The 22,785-nt window shown below is 39.8% G+C and overlaps 1 protein-coding gene across 1 annotated transcript in view; it reads right to left on the bottom strand.

The window, feature by feature from the left end:
* The window catches only part of USH2A (Usher syndrome 2A (autosomal recessive, mild)), a 408,238-nt gene that overhangs the window by 363,151 nt on the left and 22,302 nt on the right, over positions 1 to 22,785 (bottom strand). Inside the window, 6 exon segments of the mRNA XM_005879907.2 lie at positions 8,170 to 8,263; positions 9,640 to 9,861; positions 10,324 to 10,508; positions 11,441 to 11,735; positions 13,209 to 13,272; positions 17,874 to 18,006. Of these exon segments, the coding sequence (XP_005879969.1) occupies positions 8,170 to 8,263; positions 9,640 to 9,861; positions 10,324 to 10,508; positions 11,441 to 11,735; positions 13,209 to 13,272; positions 17,874 to 18,006 (993 nt within the window).

Here is a 22,785-nt window from a genome sequence, read left to right as displayed (position 1 = left end):
TAAAAGAGGTAATTTGTTCAACTATTCCCCAGTGGCCTAAATGAATTAGAGATCTTCTGAAAGTCTGCAAATTGCTCCTTTCTCATCAGTGGCTGCCAGACCAGTGTGTTGGAAATTGTAAGAACCTAAATCTCTAATAATAATAATAATTGTCCTCAGGCTCTATTCGCAAGCTTCCCCTTTCCTTTGGATGTAGCAGTTCGATTGTTATTCAAATGATGCCACTTCAGTGTCATTTCTTTTGTGTTCTAGGTGGACAAAATCATCTTTATAAACATAAACACTTCACAGTACTCATGGAACTATTTTTTCCCCAATAGAAGTTTCCCTATGTGGCTCAACTGTTCCAATTGCAAAGGCATTGTAAGACAAATTTGATGATTTATTATCAATGATAGATTGTGTGTGCGGTGGGGAGGGAGGTGGAAGTAAAACTTCCAACAGCAAAGAGAATCTAGACAGAAAATTACTCAGTGCTTTGCACACGATAGGTGATCAATATACATTTGATGAATGCATGAATGAATGACCTAATAGACTGTTTACATTTATGACATGTTACAGGCCTGTACCTTCATGTGTCTGGCATTTAACTGAACAGTAACATTGAAGATTTAAACGTAAGTGCAATATTTTCCTGCAGATTTTTACCTATGGGTTGCCATGTAATCTCAATTAGCAAATGCAAAACAATTACCAGACTTCACCATTGAGAAGACAGAAAATGCTCCTGTATTTATCCTTCAATAACATATCCCTTTCTCAGTAATTATCTTTCCTCTGGCGAGACATTCTCTTATGATTAAAGTGTCTGCAGAAAATATGTACTCAACCTGCTCTCTAGGTGCTGAAATGAAGAGTATAAATTAAATAACTACTAATACTATTGGGCAATGCTGACCAGATATTGGTGGCAATACAATGACCATATATAGCCTGTCTGACTTACAACTATAATATGTGGTGGCTACTTTTAGGACCGTTCTAATGCACACAATGCCTTATCTGAACCTCCACAGTGGGGGTGGGGAACCTTTTTTTTCTGCCAAGGGCCATTTGGATATTTACTACACCATTCGCAGGCCACACAAAACTATCAACTTAAAAATTAGCCTGCTATATTTGGCCAAACATTTAATTAACTCACCCCTAATGCCTTGACAGGGCCAGACCAAGTGATTTTGCGGGCCTTCTATGGTCCGCGCACTGGCTGTACCTTGCCCATCCCTGCTCTACAGTGGAGGACTGGAAAATTACCCAATAAAACAAATTTTAATAACGTGAAAAAAGTCTACATCTGGGAAAAGAGACTGTGAGCAGAATTATTTGGACAACTTCAGTTTCACACATTGTCTCTATATTTATAAAAGGCTAATATGCTAAGTGTCTGACTGTCTGGTTGCTATGATGCACACTGACCACCAGGGGGCAGACGCTCAAAGCAGGAGCTGCCCTCTGGTGGTCAGTGCACTCCCACATCCAACCTCCCGCTGCTGGCCAGCCAGCGGAGTTGGTGTCTGTTCCTTCCGTGCCTGGTTCGGCGATGGTCACCTCCTCTCCCAACCCTGCCAGGGCCTTCAGGCCCCAGACTGAGATAGGAAACTGGGGGTGGGTGGTGGCAGATGCAGCCCCTTTCCCAGGGAAGCTGAGGACCAGCTTCCTCCTCAGGGCCAGTGGCCAACCTCCTGTGCACTGTCCCTTCCTCTGGCCGGCAGGGCCCTGATTAGCCCAGACCCGATTGGCCCTGATCGCTGGCCAGGCTTAGGGACCCCACCCGTGCACGAATTCATGCACTGGGCCTCTAGTATCAATAGAACTGATAATCTATGTACTTTTCAGCATGGGGCTCCTGCCAGCATGGCTTGTGACTGCAGACCACCTGTGTCTAGATATTGAATGAGATGGGACCATGTGTGTGATGGGCGCTGGGATCTTATTCGTTTTGGAAGCACCTGCCAGTGCTTCCATTGCAGGAGAGAACTGCCCTGACTCCGGCTTTTCAGCCCTCACCTTGAAGCCTGTCAATGTAGCTCCTCCCACAAGTGCAAGGTGCTTCTGGAGCTGCTGCCTCTGCACTAGGGCTCACAGGTGAGTCTGTGAGCAAGTGAGTCACGCATGGGCCCCTCAAAAGGTGGTCCTACGTCTCCAGCAGCCCCTCATCTCACTCAGATACAATCTCCACTGGTTGTCATAGCCAGATGTGAAGGGGACTCCTGCTCCCGGCACTGGTGACCCAGGCTGTGGACCTGTGTGGGGCTGAGACTCCTCGCTCCTAAGGCGAGACCCTATAGCTGGGCTATCCCTTCTGATTCTTAATCACCACACCATGGGGGTGGGACCTGCCCGTGCCACATCTTCACCCTCCTGACATTCTCCACATGACTTCTCTTCAGCTGGTCTTCAGGTTGTTCTTAATAATGAGTATTCTATAATTTAGCTGTAATTTTGATGTGGCTGGAGGAGGAGGTGAGCACAGTGTTTACCTACAAGCCATCTTCACCTGAATACCCATAACACTATTTTATACTGGAAATTGTACCTAGTGTTCGACTTGAGTACTCCATTAATGAATTTTAAAAATCCATTCATGAGTGTAGCTATATTTAAATTTTTCTTTTAATATTTAAAGTGTCAATGATATTTATATTATCTGTTAACTACAAATTACGGGCATGCATAATATGTTTGCACCACAGTCATCTCCATGTTTTGCAGTAATTCATGTCTTCCAGGGAATCTTTTTTGATTTTCACAAATGGAAGTCCTTCAATATTTCCAAATACTTGCATCTGTAATCAGGATGTTATGGCTGTACACAGATAAGGCATTTCATCAGTATTTGTTGAATGAAGCTAGCAAATGATCGGTCCTCACGTGAGACTACAAAGACACATTGTAATGCAGCCACCTCCATCCATCTTGGACGAATACTTAACATTGATATGTGCCTGATAGATTAATAAATCTTATTGTATACATATGTGTATACACACTTATATATCTCACATCTTCTTCATCCATTTATTTCCATTTATTTATCAACTGAAATCTAGGTTGCTTCCACATCTTGGCTATCGTAAATAATGCTGCAATGAACATAGGGATGCATATAGCTTTGCAAATTAATGTATTTGTTTTCTTTGGACATATATCCAGAAGTAGAATTGCTTCTATGTCTTATGACAGCTTTATTTTAAAGTTTTTGAGGAATCTCTATACTGTTTTCCATAGTGGCTGAACCAATTTACAATCTTACCAACAGTGTGTGAAAATTCCCTTTTCTCCACATCCTTATCAGCATTTGCTATTTGATTTTTTGATGATAGCTACTCTGACAGGTGTGAAGTGATATCTCATAATAGTTTTGATTTGCATTTCTCTGACGGATGTCAAGTGTCTACTGCCTATGTTTTCTTATAGAAGTTTCATGGTATCAGGTCTTACATGTAAGTCCTTAACCCATTTTTAGTTTGTTTTTGTATGTGGGGAAAGACAGTGGTCCAATTTCTTCTTTTTTTCCTAGTTTCGCATTCATCTGTCCAGTTTTCCCAACACCATTATTTCAGACTCTTCTTTATCCCATTGTATATCTTTGCCTTTATTATCATAGATTAATTGACCATATAATTGAGGGCTCTCCATTTTATTCCATTGATCTACATGTATCTATTTTTATGCCAATACCAGACTATTTTGAATACTGTAGCTTTGTAGTTTACTCTGAAATATGGAAGTGTGATACCTCCCACTTTGTTCTTTCTCTTTGACTACTGGGTTTTTTGGTAGATGGAGGGTCATAATAATTTTAGGAGTAAGTGTCCTTGTTCTGAGAAGAATGTCACTGGTATTTAATAGAGATTGCATTGAATCTGTATATTGCTTTAGGTAGTGAGAATATTTTAACAGTGTTAATCCTTCCAACACACAAGGATGGTATATCCTTCTATCTGTATCCTTTTCAATGTCTTTCTTTAATGTCTTATAGGTTTCTGAGTACAGGCATTTCACCTCTTTGGTTAAATTTATTCCTAGGAATTATATGCTTTTACTGATAGTCTAGCTACAAATAAAATATTCTAGAGGTGTTGGTTATTTCTTTCTGCACTTCAAAGGTAATATTTCACTGTCTTCTGCCTTCCGTTGTAACTTGAGAAATCTAATAACACAATTTCTTAAACATTTGTGTCTATAAATCATTTGACTTTTTCTCTCTGGCTATTGTTAGGATCTACTCTTGGTCTTTGGTGACCAGCAGAATTATTATATCTTACCTATGTATGTGTTTATTTTTTCTCAGTCTACTTAGAATTCCAAGAACCATGCCATTCCTCAACTTTGGAAATTCCTTTACCCTTATCCCTTCAAATTCATTTTTCTTTTTTTTTCTGTTTTCATCATCTATATTTGCTACTTCTATGAATCTGTCTCAATATACCCCATGCTCTTAACCTTTATTTTTAACTTACATTTTAAATGCATTTATGCACATATCTATCTCAGGGAAATTACTAGTGCAAGTGTTTTTCAAAGATTAAAAATATCACCATGTGTCAGAGAGTAAATGAAATGCTTGACCTTGACTCACTAAATGTACAACTAATGTAGAATCTATAATATGAACTGCTTGAATGATAGTTAATAAAAATGAATTCATCGGTATTACAAAAATTATAACACAAAATGAAATATATTGAGAGTATAATCTTTCTGTGAGCAAAGAGAAAACATCAAGCGGTGGGGTTTGATGTGTAGTAAAAATATGACACAAGTTAGTCATGATGACTCATATTTTCAGACTTTTGTAATCTAAAGGAACATACTTTTTAAAATAACAGGAAATATTCATTTGCATAATAAGCATTATAGAGTGTGATGTTTCACCATCAAATTACTGAATGGAAGGAAGGCTTATTATATAAAATGTTTTAAGTTGGCTCTGCTATTTATAATACTGAGATTCATATTGATAGTTTGATTGTAGTTAATTCATAAAAGCCATGATCAATGTTATAAGAGGGTCACAAATCAGAGCCAAAGAATAAGAGGAGTATTCATGGTTCCTAATGAATTGCTCTGTGAACGCTTGGCCACCCTTGCAGGTAATGATGTCACAAAATGATGAAAGAATAGCTAAGTAGCCAACAAAGTGCCAGTGCTTGGCGGAAGTACCGGTCATTGCGTCACTCCTGGCCTAGAGCCTCAGAAAGGTGAACGCAGCTATTAAAATAAAATGAAAATCCTAAGGATGCAAGTTTCAACTTGTAATACTTTTCTTTTTTTATTGATTTTTTTACAGAGAGGAAGGAAGAAGGCTAGAGAGTTAGAAACATTGATGAGAGAGAAACATCGATCAGCTGCCTCCTGCACACTCCCTACTGGGGATGTGCCCGCAACCAAGGTACATGCCCTTGACCGGAATCGAACCCAGGACCCTTGAGTCCGCAGGCTGACGCTCTATCTACTGAGCCAAACCGGTTAGGGCATGTAACACTTTTCTTAAAGCTAGAGTCTATCAACACTGGAACTCTTAGAACAGATCAATAAAGTATTAGTGAAAAGAGTAGGCCTAGCCTCAGCCAGTTTGCTCAGTGGATAGCGTATCGGCCCATGGGCTGAAGGGTCCTGGGTTTGATACCGGTCAGGGGCACACACCTGAGTTTCCGGCTTGAATCCAGCCCTGGTTGGGATGCATGTGGGAAGCAACCAGTCAATGTGTGTCTTTTCTCACATCGATGTTTCTCTCTGTCTCTCCCTCTCCCTTCCACTCTCTCTGAAAATAAATGAAAAAAAAAATCCTTGGGTGAGGATAAACAAAAAAAACAAAAAAAAAATAGAAAAGGCCTATTGTAGCTACACAACCATGTTAGTTGACATATACGACACACACCCAAGCTTCCACTTCCTAGGCTGTGGTCTGTATCTATGAACTTCACACATGCTTTTGGAAAGTGATGATGGACTTTCTGAGCAGGTGGACCAGAGGTACTGTATTGCAACAAAGCTGCTGGCACAACTAGTTAGGAAATGATCTAAAAAAGAGCTAGGAAGGTAGAGTGGAGAGATTTAGAAGCCAATGTACCAGAGACCTCGTCTTCAAAATTAAAACAAAAAAACCCTGTGGACCACCGATTTGTGACATAACCTTTAGGAACAACTGAAGAATGCTTCATACAGAAAATTCCCTAGAATGGCTCCGTACATGAACTTGCTCCTGAATTCATCATTCCACTCCTTTCTCCCAACTTCATTCATTTTCACTCCTGCTAAAATCACTTTCTCACAGGCCTGACAATTGCCGAGAACTGGCATATTCTCAAGGCTTACGTGTTCGTCTGTTTGCCAAATGGCTGTAATGTAATTCACAAAAGCCCTGTTTATTGAGTAATATTATTAATGGTTAGCATAATACTGTGAAATTGAAGACATTCTTTTTGGATTATGTCCAGATCTTTAAAAAGAACATTGGTTCCAATAGGAAATGAATGGCTTATCTTAAAACATTATTTTAAAAGGAAGGACAATGTGTAAAGCACTTGAGTAAGTATATTTTCAAACTATTGCAAGACAACTTTTTCAGATACATTGAGTCCCACATGTATTAAAATACTTTGAATGATAACAAAAAGAGAATGCCATGCTTATGAATGTTTTATAAAATCATTTTTCATTTTCAACACCTTGTTGAAAATATAGGACTGAGAAATCACTCAACGTAACAGTCTATTGACTTTTTCCCTTCAGCTGCATTTGCCAAATTTTGCTAAAGTGGAAGCTATTTGTTGCTTTTATATTTATGGCTAAATTCATAAATTATCAAAAGGTGTCAAACAGGAAAATAACAAAAAAGTCAACTTTTTGTTTTCAAAAGGCACTTTATGTCTAAATAAGAAGCATTAAAATGTATTCCCCACCTAAATTATGGTTAATTATTGCACTAGTTCATAATCTAACAGTCACCACCTGAGACCAAGTGTGAAAGTCCCAACGTGACTTCTGTAACCAATCCCGAGTTGGGATTCATTTAACGGCTCTATTTTTAAGGGGAAGCATGAAATCACCCAAGAATCATAAAATATTAATCACTTCAATGTGAGAAATTCAAGAGAGAGAAAAGAGGAAACATGGATGGGGCACCAAGAGGGAGAGAGAGGAGAGTGGGGTTTGGAGGTGGGTGGGAACTAACTAGTCAAAATAAAACAGGAGAAGCTCAGAAAACAAAGTATCTTATAAAACTACGAGCCAGTTTTAAATTTCATTTTAAATTACAGTTAGCATACAATATTATTTAGACATATAACTTAGGAAGCGATCATCCCAATAAATCTAGTACTCATTGACACTATGCATAGTTATTACTATTTTATTGATATTCCCTATGCTTATTACTTTATACCGTGACTATTTTTATAACTGGCAATTTGTACTTTTAATCCCTTCTTTTTTACCCATTCCTCCCAACTCCCTTCCAATCTGGCAACCATCAATTTATTCTCTGTATCTATGAGTTTGTTTCTGTTAGGTTTGCTCATTTATCTTGTTTTTTAGATTTCAAATAGAAGTGAAATCATATAATATCTGTCTATCTCTGTCTGATTTATTTCCCTTAGCATAATACCCTCTAGGTCTATCCATGTTGTCACAAATGGCAACCACTGCTTTATTCACTCATCTACCAAAGGACACTTAGGTCATGTCCCTATCTTGGCTATTGCAAACAATGCTGCAATAGACACAGGGGTGCACTTATCTTTTCAAAACAGTGTTTTGTCCGTCTTCAGATAAATATCCAGAACTGAATTTGCTGAGTCATATGGTAGTTCTATTTTTAATTTTTTGAGAAACCTAGACACTTTTTTTCATAGTTGTTTTATGAATTAGGATAATGCTGATGAAACAAGGAAAATTAAGAAACCCCTCTGGGTTTAGTTTTATTCGTTATTTCTCAGGGTTTATTTTTTAAAAAGAAAATTTCAACATTATTGAGGGGTTTTATTTTTTTTCTTTAATTTTTTTCTGAAATAATTGACTTTTTTAGATTCTTATCACATATTTTTATTCATACCCAGAAGATAGGCCAAAAGTACTAGTAAGTTTGAAGAATTTATATTCGCTACTTCTCAAGCTCCCCCCTCCTCCTTTGGGGGTTTCCATGCATGAAATAGCACTCACCTGAAGTCCCCTGGTGAAGCTTTCCCGGGAGCAGAGGCACTGATAGGGCTGGCTCGTCGTGTCACAGCTGTCAGCGTGACCGTGACACTGACACCTGCGAACAGGAGCATCCATCAGACAGCTCCTAGGAAACAGCAGCTCAACTGCTAATACGTCTAAGGACCTGGGTATATAGCCACTGTGTGAATTCAACAAGGAGGTGAGAGTGTTAACACAAAAACCAACCTCTCTTTAGTCATGTGGATATTCATGGAAACTTTTATTTAAAAAAATATATTTTCATTAATTTTTAGAGAAAGAGGAGTGGAGAGAGAGAGAAAGGGAGGGAGGGAGGGAGGGAGAAAGAGAAAGAGACACATACATCAATGTGAGAGCAGAAGGTTGCCTCCTACATGCCCACTACTGGGAAGAGGGGTGGAGCATGTGGCCTGACCAGGATTGGAAAGAGTAGCCTTTTGGTACACTGGACATCCTTCCAACCAACCGGGCCACACCGGCCAGGGCTCATGGAAAGTTTTAAATTAATCATGAAGTATTGAAGGAAGTTTCATGAATATCCAAACCACAGTGATGGTGAAGGTAATTTTCAAGCCTACCTGGGTTGTGTACACCTATAAACACCATGTGGCAAACTTGCCCAGAGAGAAGACATTTAATAAAACTATTCAAAACTTATAGTTAAGACTAGCAGGTTTAGAATGAACTGCAGGTAGAAGTTAACAAACTTTATTTTTGTTTATCTTTCCAAAAATTGATTATTTAATAGTATTTTTTAAATCATGCTATTACTTAGCAAATAAAGCTTATAGACTGGTATTCTGCATTGGTTTAAAAGATGTACTTTCTTTACAGGATACAATGTCCTTCTAGCACAACCCAATTCTGAATGTAGTCTATATGTTTACCATTTCCAGACTAGAGAGTACGCTGCCGGGGAGCTCTTCATCAATTCATTTAAACATTGTGAGTCTAGTTTTCAACTATGGTCAGACAGTTATAAATTACTTAAGGCATATTAGATTATTCCTTTAAAGGAAAACAAATATTCTTCATAAAGTTATGAATTGTGAACCCAGGGAGACCAAGCCCAGTATTTACAAATTAACTGGTAGCACCATTATAACTCAAAATCAAACTCCTTCTGTTTCATTTCTAGAACACTTGAAAATTACAATCCAGAACACACCAATCAAAATATTTGACTTTATTTTTTTTTAGTCAGATCCAGGTTATCATAACTTCTAAACCCAATATTTTGAAAATTGATTCTATAGAAATGTGATCTTTTAGACAGAAAGACTCACATACAAACCTCCCACAAAAATCTTATCGAGTAGGAAAGCATTTTAATACCTGAAGCTTGGAATCTGGCTTGCTCTAAAATCTTAACTAACATAGTTTTAAATAAGTCTTGAAAACAATCTGGAAAGCAAAATTCATAGTAAATAGCACACTGCTGTGAAACCCTACCTGCCCGTGATGGTGACTTCACTGACCGCGTAGTATCTGTGTCTGAGGCTGGCGGGAGGCTCAGTTGTATAGTACTGTCCATGAAAATGAAGTCTTACTTGGGTGGCTTTTACAAACTCTTGAAGAGACTGGGTGTTATAGAAGTCATTGTATCCAGGACGGTGATTTGGTCCAGGTGCTAGGAGACTAAATGTGACATTGCCACGGGAATATGGAGTAAAACTGTTGAGGAAAGATATTTGCAATCATGAGAAGTTACTCATATTTTTGACAAAACAAATCAGAACACCATATTCCGTAACAGCTCAAATTCTTCATTCTGGGAAAAATAGTCCACAGATTTCATGTGCATATAGGATCATCATAGTAAAACATTTCCTTGAGGACATCATAAAAATTCTATTGATACAGATAACTTGCTAAGCAATCTGAAAGTCAGATTATAAAGCACAGATGAGACTGGAAGCAAGAAATACTCTAACATCTTTACAAGTAAATTTAAACATAATTTAAAATCCAAAATAGGAAGGAATCCTAGACCAATTTGCCTCAAGGGATGGTGGTAAGGGAAAGACTCTACTAGCCTAGTGACTTAAGTTTACCTGTAGGCTATTACTATCCCATAGTCTATGAGAATTAACTCCTAAATGCCTTCACAGACAATGGTTTCAAAAATATTCATACTCTGAAAGCTGAAGACAGTTGACCGAATCTGAATTTTCCAAATTTCCATTGTTTTTCATTCCGAAAACACTGCAATTTCTAGCAAAATACTGCCAATCTTCCCAATCTAGGCTGTCTTCCTTCTTCCTCTGAATCCTTATTGCTGTTGGTTGTGGACTCAAGAACTGAACGATGATATAAAACACCTGGAAATGAGTAAGTTAATTATTACCATTGTTGTTTTACGTTTTAACCCATCAGTATAAATCAAACCATGGAACTGGTGCATTCAAATATAATGTTTACTTCCTCATAATAACTATAAGCACTCATAGACATTCAGAAATGCCACAGCCCTGTAGTAAAAGCAACACAACCTATCATTACATAGCTGTGCATCTTCTCAAGGATTTTACAAATTTAAGTGGAAATCAATATGAAGTTTGCTATAAAGACATGAAAAAAAAATATTACTTCCATGAAATAATTGGTATATGTTCTTTTTAAGTAGTTATTAAAAATAAGCACCTGTTTTTATTAATTTGGTTACTTAACAAAATGAATGTTTCACTATTTCATATGATTTTTTTATAACAATCTCTAAAAATTCATGCCCTGCATATCTTTTTTAGGTATTTTCACTTCATAAATTATAATATACTTCTTTACTGAGGTAATGTTCAATTGCCTAATTCAGGTTTTACCTTGTGGTACGTTGAATTCTGCCCCTAAATAGATGTTCAAATTCTAACTCCTGGTGGCTGTGAATGTGACCTTATTTGAAAATAGGGTCTTTGAAAATGTAATTAAGTTAGGAGTCTCAATAGGAGATCCTTCTGGATGCAGGGTGGTCCTCAAAAGAGAAAGAGGAGGGAGAACTGACAGTCAGCAACAAGACGGCGACCCTGAACCTGGTGGCAGAGCCTGGAGTGATGCTGAGGTAAACCAAGTGACACCAGGAGCCGCCAGGAGCTGGGAGAGGAGGGAAGGATCCGCCCTTACCCAGAGGGCTGATTTCATCCTTCTGATCTTCAGAGCTCTGAGAGAATAAATGTCAGTTGTGTCAAGCCATTAAATTAGTGGTCATTTATTGCAATACCCACAGGCAATGAATACACACCAAATTGCTTCAAGTTACCTGATACTGTCCATTTTCCAAATCTATTGAAATAGTCACTCCTTCATTAAGCTGGGTGATGTTTGTAAACACATGTGAGACCCAGGAAGTCTCAATGTCGTCATCATTGACAAAAGAGAGAGGGTGGGCCTCGGGATGCAGCCGGGACACCCTGTCCCTAGTCGTGTCCTCCACATCGTTGGGAATGCAGAACCGCTGGCGCAGGGGATGGACCCGCGGGTGGCTCTCCGGGCAGCGGCAGTGGGGCTGGACGTGCAAGGTGGGCAGAGCTCCAGCAGAGATGGCCTCAATCTCTCTGTGAGGTCAAGAGGCAGACGGTGAGGACAAATAGCTCAACAGCCATAGATAGTCTAAGGCAGCAGTCGCCAACCGGTGGTCCGTGGACCCCTGGAGGTCCGTAAGGGCCGAAAGGTTGGTGACCACTGTTCTAAGGGATGTTACAAACGAATACCACTATGTTGATGTTTTCATTAGTATCTATTTAGCTTTCATATTTTTTTACACAGAACATAAAACCAAATTCATTCCTGGTCCCATAAATATACTCATTCTCATAAAATGAAACATGCTAATTTTATTATAAAAACATTACATTCTTAAGGACTAGCATTTTCTATCATGAAGCATGCACAATCCCTTGTCTGATTAGCAAGATATGTTTTAAAATAGCATAATATTTTATGGTGCCTATTTACAATATGTTTCTTTGAATCGCATAATATTTTACAGTGCCTATTTGTAATAAAAAGAAAGGTAATATTCACTTAGGTTGTTAAACTGACCACTGAGTGACCATTGATATATTGAAAGTAATGAGTTATAGATGCGTCTCCAGCTCATCCACGGGAAGTAAGAAAACAGCATCACTTCATCTGCTGCTGTTTCAGGGGAAGGGCCTCCGGCCAAGACCATTTGTCAACGGCTTCCTGTGACTCATCGGTACCAACCCTGGCACCTAAAACGCTTCGATGGCTTCAGTTCATATGGCAGCTGCCAAGAGCTCAAGAAGAAAGCCAATTCCAGGCAGACAGACTTAACTTTTCCATTAAGGGCAGAATACCTGTTCTAGAACGGAATTCGTCACTCTGTGTGTGGGCATTCTTCCACATGACACCGTTCCTACATTTGAGGTAGGCCAATGCCAGCAACCAGGTCTAAGGAGAGACAGACTCCTTCTCTCAACCCTGGTGGGGGAGTGGCAGAGGCAGGCAGCTATTCCACTCACTAAATCGCATGAAGTCATTTCGTTCGATCTCATTGACATCTTCCAGTTGATACCAGGTTTTAAGTGGGACCAGAAGTGACTATTCAAGGACATTTTTGCCCCCAGGACAAACTTTATTCCCGCCAAATTACTACAAGACTGCTCTTCAGAAATGTATTTTTTATTTTATTTTTCCATCACCATTTATCCCCTCTATGCCCTCCTCCACCCTAACATTAATCTTCGTGCTACGCTTACTTAAGTGAATTCAGCATTTATGTTTATACTAGAGGCCCGGTGCATGGATTTGTGCACCGATGGGGTCCCTCGTCTGGCATGTGTCCCCTCACAATCTAGGACTCCTTGGGGGATGTTGGAGAGCTGGTTTCGGCCCCATCCCCACAGGCCAGGCTGAGGGACTCCACCAGTGCACGAATTCTGTGTCTGTGCATTGAGCGTCTGACCCCTGGTAGTCATTGAGCATTACAGCTACCGGCCAGTTGGCTGGTCACTTAGGCTTTTATATATATATTTCTGGAGCTTTACCATACCATGTCTGCTTACCTGTTTGTAAGTGCCACTTGGTATAATCGAAAATCTTGCATTCTTCCAACAAACTGCTCTAAACCTACAAAATACAATCATGTACATAGTATGAGAAGTCTGATGTTACCAAGCAGTGGCTGACAAATATTCAAGTGACATTCCTTTAAAGCAACACAACTTTTAATCATATACGTATCACGGTCTTTTCAAACACTTAAGAGATCAATATGTATATTGTGCTAATTCCACGTGAATAACATTAACATTCATAGCTATCTCCATAGGCATTATAAGACTCAGGCAAAGTGAATACTTGGGCCAATCTATCTCCTGGCCCAACTTGTGACCTCTCTCCAGAAGTCCCCTCCCCAAGTCAAACTTCCCTCCAGTTTATAAACCTGTAAATCTATCAGCTCATCAGCCCTAAATCTGATTGTCATCTGCTCCCAAGTGCAATTTTCAGAGCATCTGCAGTGGCAAGGAGACTGCCCACTTTCTCACCCCACCTGAGTGATCTCCAAGCTCCAGAGCATCAGCTCGGGTCCCCTCCCAATGTATATTAACACCTGGTCTAGGAAACCCCCAAATGAATGAGGATAAACTAGAAACCTCCTACTCATGAGTTTGAATTATTCACATGTCAATGGCATCCTATCACAGTCTCAAAATGCCACCACCTTGTAACAATTCTTCTAAGACACCAGGTTCCAAGTCCAAGCTGCATTCAATTAGGTAACCTTCCAAGGTGGAGGTAGATATCAACCTTAAACCACATAACATCTCATTAATTCATTTAGCAAATATTTATTTAAGATTTACCAACAGGTAAGTCCAAGAAACTGGGAAGAGAAAAAAAGTAAAACAACTACCACGTCTATGGTTTTCATTATGTTGTTAATAATGAGAAAAACTTAAAAATGGCAAAATTCTAGCTAGAGTTTGAATCATGAGGACACAAGATGGGATGGGATGTAATGAATAATGCCAAATCAATAATTAAGTGGGGTTTTTCAAGTATTAAATTTAGACCAACGACCAATTCACCAAAGGAGCACTTCCTCAAATGTGTTTGTTTCTTAATTATTCCCTTTTTTAATTTGTCTTAATAATAGAGAACGTGGGAGCACTCGGTGCTGCAGCTCCTTGTGGTGCCTGGGAGGAAAGTGGGGCAGAGCGAGGGCATCCTGATGAATAAGAGATGCAGAGTAAGCCTAGCTCACCAGATGGTCCGAGGCTGCTCTTGGGAGAGCTGGAAGAAAATGCTCTCCAAATGAACTGACACGTGTTGCTTGATATGGTCTAAGGTGTTCTATTTGTGTATTTAAAAACCTGCCTGACCAAGTAAGATTTTCCCATTGGTATTATATGCATGTATTTCATATACATTGTTATGTATGCATTATCATTATGTTATGCATGTATGCATGCACTATGATTTATGTATGTATTAGTATACATATGCGTGTACCTTATATGTAGACACACAGTATATGTCTACATAGTCCATGAATATGTATACAAGGCTCTGTGGAAAGATAAGGCCAGCAGTAACAGGGACTGTCACTGGCAACATATTTTTCTAGAAAGTTATGCCAGGTAGTGATGAGACTTGAAAAAAAAGTCTGTAGCAGCCAACACACTTGTGAAGACCGGGTGCAGACATGGGGAAACACGGAAGCCTGGCCCGTGGTCCCCTCCAGGCCCTCCGTGGAGATCCTGGTGTTTGTCCGCATCTGCCCCGAAGCACAGACAGCCAGCCTGGCCTGCACAGCGGCACCTCTAATGCAGCTCGCAGCCACGCTGACCTCCCCTGAATGAAACCGTCTTGGGCATGGACAAGAGTATGGAGGACAGTGACTTCACTTTTTTATTTAAAGGAAAGGAGCGAGCGGGAGAAAGAAAATGACTTATAGTAAGTTCAGGGGAACATTCTGCACCCACCTCCTTTCTGATTAGAGAGGTGGCGTAGGCCTGGCTCATTAGGCAGAAGTAATGAGCCAGCTATGTGCCATCTCTAATTAGAGAAAAGATACAGTAGGTATAACTGTACCTATAAATTGATGGAATAAAGAGAAAATTTATTTTTAAATGTTCTTTTCTCCTTCAGTTCTGTGATGCCTGGAACTTAAGGAGAAAGCCATAGTAAGAACTAGGTAACATTTGAAACAAACCCTTTTCCAATGATGTATTTTCTAATCAGAAGTTAAATTTACTTTCACACAGTTTGGAAGTGACTAGCACACTGGCTCCGCACCACCCTTTTGAAGCATGGCTCCCACAGTTAGGACACTGAAGTATGAGCAACTCATTTCAACCCCGGCATGCATCGCGGACAAATTTATGGGGCTATTGAATACTTTAAGCAATACTTGAGCAATAAAACACTTTCAGAAGTACTAATGGGGATTAAATATTGAAACAAGGCTCCTAAGATTTAATGTGTTATTAAGAAATTCTGAATGCAGAGTACTTTATAAAATTCTTCAATATACTAATTACTGATACAGATGAAAAATTCATCAAACTGGCTCTTTCATATTTATGCGTTATGTTGCATCCATGTTTACGTCCTTCTTAAAATTTTTAAATATTTTTAAATGTCTATAATGCAAACGTATCAGGCTACCTAAAAACTGGAAAAAAGACATGCAAAGCATAACATTCTTAACATTTATGAGCTTTTACAAGTAAGAAATTCCAGAGTATGAATACAAACACACAACAAATCAAATGCAAACGAGAAAGACACGTGGAAAGCTACTCAAACTTACTAATGGCCAAATAATTTAAAGAGGCATCCGGCAATATTTTTCAATGAGAGAAATGGCAAAGGTAAAAAAACAAGTAATTTGTAAGGTCAGCTAGTGTTTAAGGAAGAAAGTACTTGCCCATATTTTAAAATATGGGCAACAGGAAGTAGCCTGTTGTTATGCATTAGGGCAATCTGTCTAATATGCATTAAAATATAAAATGACCATATACTTCAACCTAACTTCTATGGACTTACGTTAGCAAAACAAATGTAATAATATTAACAATAGCATTAAATCACAATATGGTTTAGTATATACAAGGCCCAGTTATAGTTATTCATTTATTCAATAAATATTGAACAACTACTATATGCCAAATGCTCGAAAAATAGTCATGCTTTTCATGATATACCTCATGTGATCCTCAAATGAAACTGTAATATCATTATCATCGTCATCATCATTTTAAATTTGGAATAACTACATCATTTTAATTTTTTTTTATTTTTTTATTTATTTTTATTTTTTTATTGATTTTTTACAGAGAGGAAAGGAGAGAGATAGAGAGTCAGAAACATCGATGAGAGAGAAACATCGATCAGCTGCCTCCTGCACACCTCCTACTGGGGATGTGCCCGCAACCTAGGTACATGCCCTTGACCGGAATCGAACCCGGGACCTTTCAGTCCACAGGCCTACGCTCTATTCACTGAGCCAAACCGGTTTTGGCAATCATCATTTTAAATTTGAGACATTAGAAAGGTGACCCAGGTCACGTGGCTAGTAAGTGGGGAGATGGGATTTGAACTCAGGTATGATGACACCAAAAGTATAAAGTCTTAAGGAACTCCACTATCAGACAACTGCTCAAATGTGTGTGCATGTATATGTGTACATATCATTGTGAGTGTATGTGCATATGAGATCAATAGATATACAGATAGTGTTTTCTATCAAATAACTGCCAATATCAAAATATTAGAAATAACATGCTCATTAGTAGAAACAAGTATAAAACGTTTTTGTTGTAGCTATACAATCATACACACTGCAGTTATTTTAAACTAGAGGCCCGGTGCATGAAATTCATGCGGGGGGGGGGGGGGGGGGGTCCCTCTGCCCAGCCTGCACCCTCTCCAATCTGGGACATCCCTCTCACAATCCAGGACTGCTGGCTCCCAACCGCTAGCCTGCCTGCCTGATCACCCCTTAACCACTCCCCTGCCAGCCTGATTGATGCCTAACTGCTCCCCTACTGGCCGATTACCCCTAGCTGCCCTCCCCTGCCGGCCTGGTCACCCCGAACTGACCTTCACTGCTGGCCCGGTCACCCCCAACTGCCCTCCCCTGCCAGCCCGATTGCCCCTAACTGCCCTCCCTTGCCAGCCTGGTCGCCTCCAACTACCCTCCCCTACAGGCCTGGTTCCCCCCCAACTACCCTCCCCTGCAGGCCTGGTTTCCCCCAACTGCCCTTCCCTGCAGGCCTGGTCCCCTTCAACTGCCCTACCCTGCAGGCCTGCCCCCCCAACTGCCCTCCCCTGCAGGCCTGGTTCTGCCCAACTGCCCTCCCCTGCAGGCCTGGTCCCTCCCAACTGCCCTCCCCTGCCAGCCATCTTGTGTCCACATGGGGGTGGCCATCTTTGACCACATGGGGGCGGTCATCTTGTGTGTTGGAGTGATGGTCAATTTGCATATTACCTCTTTATTATATAGGATGAGAAGGCATGTGAACATGAAAAGTTGTCTATAATATATAGAGGGGAAGTATTTATTTTTAGAGGGCTCAAAGAAAGCCTTTGTATCATTTCATTTTGGAAAAATTATATTTACAACCATATTTCTAGGTATATGTATTGAAATTTTTTAAGTATTATTTTTGACACAGTAACAATACAATCAAATAAATAATTTTCTGAAGGCAGAATCTTACCATTTAAACTCTGTCCTATCCACGTAGCACCAGAGGCAAAATCTATAATTGAACCACTTAGAGTTTGCACATCAAAAGCTGTGCTGTCCTCCTCCAAACCATTGATGAAGAAACTGATTTTTGTCTGATGCACCTGCAAGAAATTATCACCGTCTTTAGTTCAATGGCGTATCCTTTAATTTTGTGATAACTACATTTCAGTAGTCTTTCTCAAGTTAATTTTCTATTTCTCCATTTTCTTCAGTTGGTAGGACAAAAATTTATTTCAATGGCTCAATGATGTATGTCTACATATTGTAGTTTTGGACTGTGATGGTACCTACCAGTGTATTCACAGGCTCACACAATTGTTTGTCCCATATATTTAACAGCTCTGACGGCCATGCTTTCATAAATATTTGAAGATATGTGGTTTCTTTAATTACTAGGTTAAATGTGGCATAGCCATATTTGAAAATAAACAAAAATAAATACAAAAGTGAGAAATAGTCACAACCAGACATTCTAAAAATAGATATATGACATAGATATGATTCAATTTAAGTTGCTAATGCAAAATGCTTCATATAAACATTTACTTTCTCAGGTGTTAATAATTCTCAGCTGTACTCTCCCAATATAGAATAAAAATAAATTTGCCAATCTTTTCTTAGGCTAATTATTTTAGCAACCTAATAACTCTCTACACAGGCATTAGCAAACTTCCTCTGTAAACAGCCAGAAAGTAATTTTCTTTTATTTGCAAGCAAATGATTTTGTGGCTCAAACAATCCAGGTCACAACTGTTCAGTTCTGTGGTTGTAATAGGAATCCAGCCATAGACCACACATCAATGACTGAGCACAATATCTCCCAGTAAAACTTTATAAAAACAGGTGGCCAGCAGGTTTGTTCCAGGGGTTCTAGCCTGGTGATCCCTTGATTCACACCACTCAACCTTATGAAATTTTTGTTTGTGTAAAGTGATCCCTGAGGAGCAATGCAGTTTCATACAGATTACTTCACAGATGATATCTCTAGAAAATCCTCAATGATTGCATCCTTCCAAATAAACTGATAGGCTGTTTTGACCTCCACTTTAGTCTCTACAAATAGTCCTGTTTAAGTGCTTTTAAGTTAAATGTAAAAGGAATCATTGACACTCTAATTAGTCCAGGGGCTGACTTGGCAAACAAAAGCTGGTGAGGTGGATGGGGTCGAGAAAGAGAAAGAGAAATGTAATGTCTTGCAGTTGAAATGTTTAGAGGCTGACATTTTAATAAAAAAAATATATCAAATCATAGCTTTCAAATGCTATTCTATTAAAATGGCCCCACAAAAACTGATGAAAACAAGTAATTCTCCAGCATCTTTAAATCACGTGACTGCCTTAAGAACCCTTTGAACAAACCTCTTTCTCCAAAACAAAACAAACAAAAAATCTGAACATTAACAAAATAATTACTTGGTAATATTAATTTATAGAAAGTTTTCTACTCTGGCTTTTCTCCATTTTATCAACCTCTTTCGTTTACACCAGGTTCTTTCTTAAACCCCCTTTCCCCATGTTGCCTTTTACTTCATTGTAACACAAGCTTTAACATAAAGACCTAGACACACTCACACGCCAACTCCTGTGGGTCTGGATGTATACCTCTTCGCTGAGGGAGAAAGACTGTCTTTTTATTTATTTAATTTTTTTGCATCCCATTTTTTACAGCCTGTTACTGTCATTTGGTGTTTGACTGTTATCATTATAAAAGATACCGGCTTTTCTACTTTGTTATTTGTAGCATTATCTCATGTTTTACAACATCTTTGAGCAACACGCGGGGCACATGAAATATCACTCGTGGAAAGTTCTCGATGGTATTAATGCATAAAAAAGAATGTGGTTCCCTCTCCACTGTCTCTGCCCAGCCAAAAGCTGATGAACAGCCAATTTTCCTTTATCACATTAGCACAGCCATGAGGGAAACCCATTTGTTCTAGTCAGCTACACTAAAGATACTATTACCAATCTAACATATACATGTTTTATATCAGCAGTATTCTCAGAGCATGAGCGCGCCGGCCATATATTAACACTAGCATGACAGTTTATTTAAGAAAAGAAAATTGTCTCTGTAGAGGGACAGAAGTTAGAAATGTATGGCGAAAGCTCAGTGTCACTGGTCTAATAAAGGCAATAATTCTCCGGCTTGCTTTATGGCAGGTAACACTCCTGTGACGGTTCTGTCATATCATTCAAATAGAAATGTTGTCTTTTACAAGTTTAAGTGCACCTTTATTTGGAGGCAGATAGAAAGCATGCTTTTGATTTTCTGTGTTCACTGTATTATATCTGCAGTCAAGAGTTCAGGACCTTCTTCTTCCTTTTTTTTCTTTTCTTTTTTATCAACTCATCACATATTTGCTTAGTGGAAGGATTCGGTGTCACACGCAGTGAATTCCAGGAGGAGGTTTTCACTTCCCTGGTGCTTAAGAAATGATTAAGGATGATCCCAAGACACTATGGGCCGCCGTTCCTTCCCCTACCGAGCGCCTTGCCGTAAGTAGGATGACCTCTTCTTTGGTGCTCCGTGCCGTGTGTTACAAGCCAAGATTCTCTGAACGACTTTGCAATTCTGGTTCGGGGCCCCATCCCAGGAGAACCGAGAAGGCGAAGGTGGCTTTTTGCAATAGCTCATTCCGATGACCCCCTTGCCAGTTATTTAGGGGAATAGAAATCTATGCCATAGAATCCCTGATTTGTGAACAGGAAGCCCTTTGCGAAAGCCCTTTCCCACCTATCTCATTCTCCGCCCCTGTGAGAATTAGGGGAGTTCACCCATGTTCCTTGGTGTGGCTGGAAGGAACAAAGTGGTAGAATCAGTAGCCGCTGCAGAAAAGCCTTAGACCTTTCATAAGATCCAAAAACACGCTGGAAATAAAGATACAGGGGAGCAGGTCATTCTCACGCCTTCATTCTCTCGGGGTTTCACAGTTTAGTTTAACCTTGTCGGTCCAGTTTGTATCCCTGTGATAGAATGTACACATTTACTTGAGCACAAGAATGTATTAGATTTTTTTAAGTACAATTCCTGGCCATTCTTATGTGAGTGTAATTCACAATTCCAGAAAGTCATACAGTAGATATCTGAGAAACTACAAAGAGAAAAAAAAATGCAACCGAGTCCACCTGGATTACAGTCACTGTGCACATCATCGGTGCCACCGCAAGGTCAAATCTCTGTTGCTCTTCTATGCCTGCTGGCCTCCAGCACCAAGAGGAACTGCTGATGGGCGGGGAAAACCCTGGCAGAGTACCTGCTCTGACTTCCTCGCCTGAGAAATCATTTATAGTTTTCCTCTCAACTGTATCCTCCCAATTTACATTTAATTCAATGAGGCCACCCTGTACCTACATTGGCCCTATGAGTTAGGCCAAGAGAATGAAATCATGATCCTTTCTCTCAAGGAGCCCGTTTGTATCAAACAGCAGAGTAAGGCTTCTCAGACTGCCCCTCTGCAGTGCTGTTACCCCAAAATGAGGACCCGGAGGTCCCATCGCTCCAGTATTCTGCTTCTGCAGGTTTGGGGAGCCCTTTCACCTTGAACAGCTCTTACTGTGCTAGATGAACGGAAAGATGCCACCTTGTAACTTCAACGCATAAGCCCTGGCTCTAACCACTTGGATCTCACCCAACAATCCGTATGCCTTTTCCATGACAGAGTCTGTGCAGGTGCAAAGAAAGATGTCCTTCTCCCGTGTCTTCGGGACATATGTGTTTAGTTTCTGCAATGTTCTCAATACGGCATGGTTTGGGGTCTCTCTCCTCTTAAAATGTGGCTCCAGAAATACTCAAATCTCTACGTGTGGTCTGACTTGCCAAATTAAAACAGGATTATCGCCTTAATCTAATTCAAAATGGCTTGCGAGATTTTTGGCAATGACATCATTCAGCCCAAAGGGATACATTAGGTAGAGCTGACGATTGGCTAAAATACTGTCTTTTTCCCTCACTTCACTGCTGAGGCACGGCCGCCCCGCCCTGTCCCCTGTCAGTCGGCAGCTAGTTTTCTGGAGCCAAGGACAGGGCTTCATATTTATCCACCTTATAGTTCATCCTGTTCCATCCAGCCCATCGCGCTGGGCTGTCAAAATCTTTTTGAACGCTCTGTCTGTCATCTGAGTATTTACCATCCACCCTGATCTGTGTCATTTGCAAATTTGATGAGCGTGCCCTACGTGCCGGGCAGATGCTCGATAACTACGAACTGATTGATTGACTAATTGATACTCCAAAAATAAAACCACCAACACAATCTTCGCTAGGTCACAATTCTGAGCAATAAAAGGGCACCATTTTTGAAGAGATGAAATATGTCACATGGGGACTCTTTGCCTTTGCAGAGTGACCTTGCTCCTCACTAACATGAGTCTTCCTCTAATTATTAAATTATAAATAAATCCTCCAGTCTATTCCATTTTCACTATTAAGTCATATATATGTGTGTGTATATATATATATTTATATATACACACACACATATATATGGCTTAATAGCAGAAGAGGTGGTGGCAGTGAGTGGGAGATATACACACACACACACACATACACACACACACACAAATAATATAAAAAACACAGTTGAAGCAATTAATCCTGGAAGGTTGCTTTGGCAGAAATTAATCACAGGGGCTGCCCACAAATATCTGAGATGCGCACATGTCCTCATTACTACGTTGAATCACTGAACAACTGCTTTTAGCTTCTTTCTCTTTGACTGTAGGAAAGATGCATAGGAAATTGTCTTCATACACAGACATGGTCCTCAAATATGTATCTTATTTGTTTTTATTTTTCATTTCCCATGAGCCCATATATTTGAACACTCAGTCCTCTCCCTGGATCCCCATCTCCCAAGACTCCTGTCCACGCACCGCCTC

This window comes from Myotis brandtii, unplaced genomic scaffold, assembly GCF_000412655.1.
Source record: "Myotis brandtii unplaced genomic scaffold, ASM41265v1 scaffold612, whole genome shotgun sequence".
NCBI classification, from domain to species: domain Eukaryota; kingdom Metazoa; phylum Chordata; class Mammalia; order Chiroptera; family Vespertilionidae; genus Myotis; species Myotis brandtii.
The sequence above is the reverse complement of the archived record's forward strand: the minus strand, read 5'-3'. Positions and strand labels throughout refer to the sequence as shown.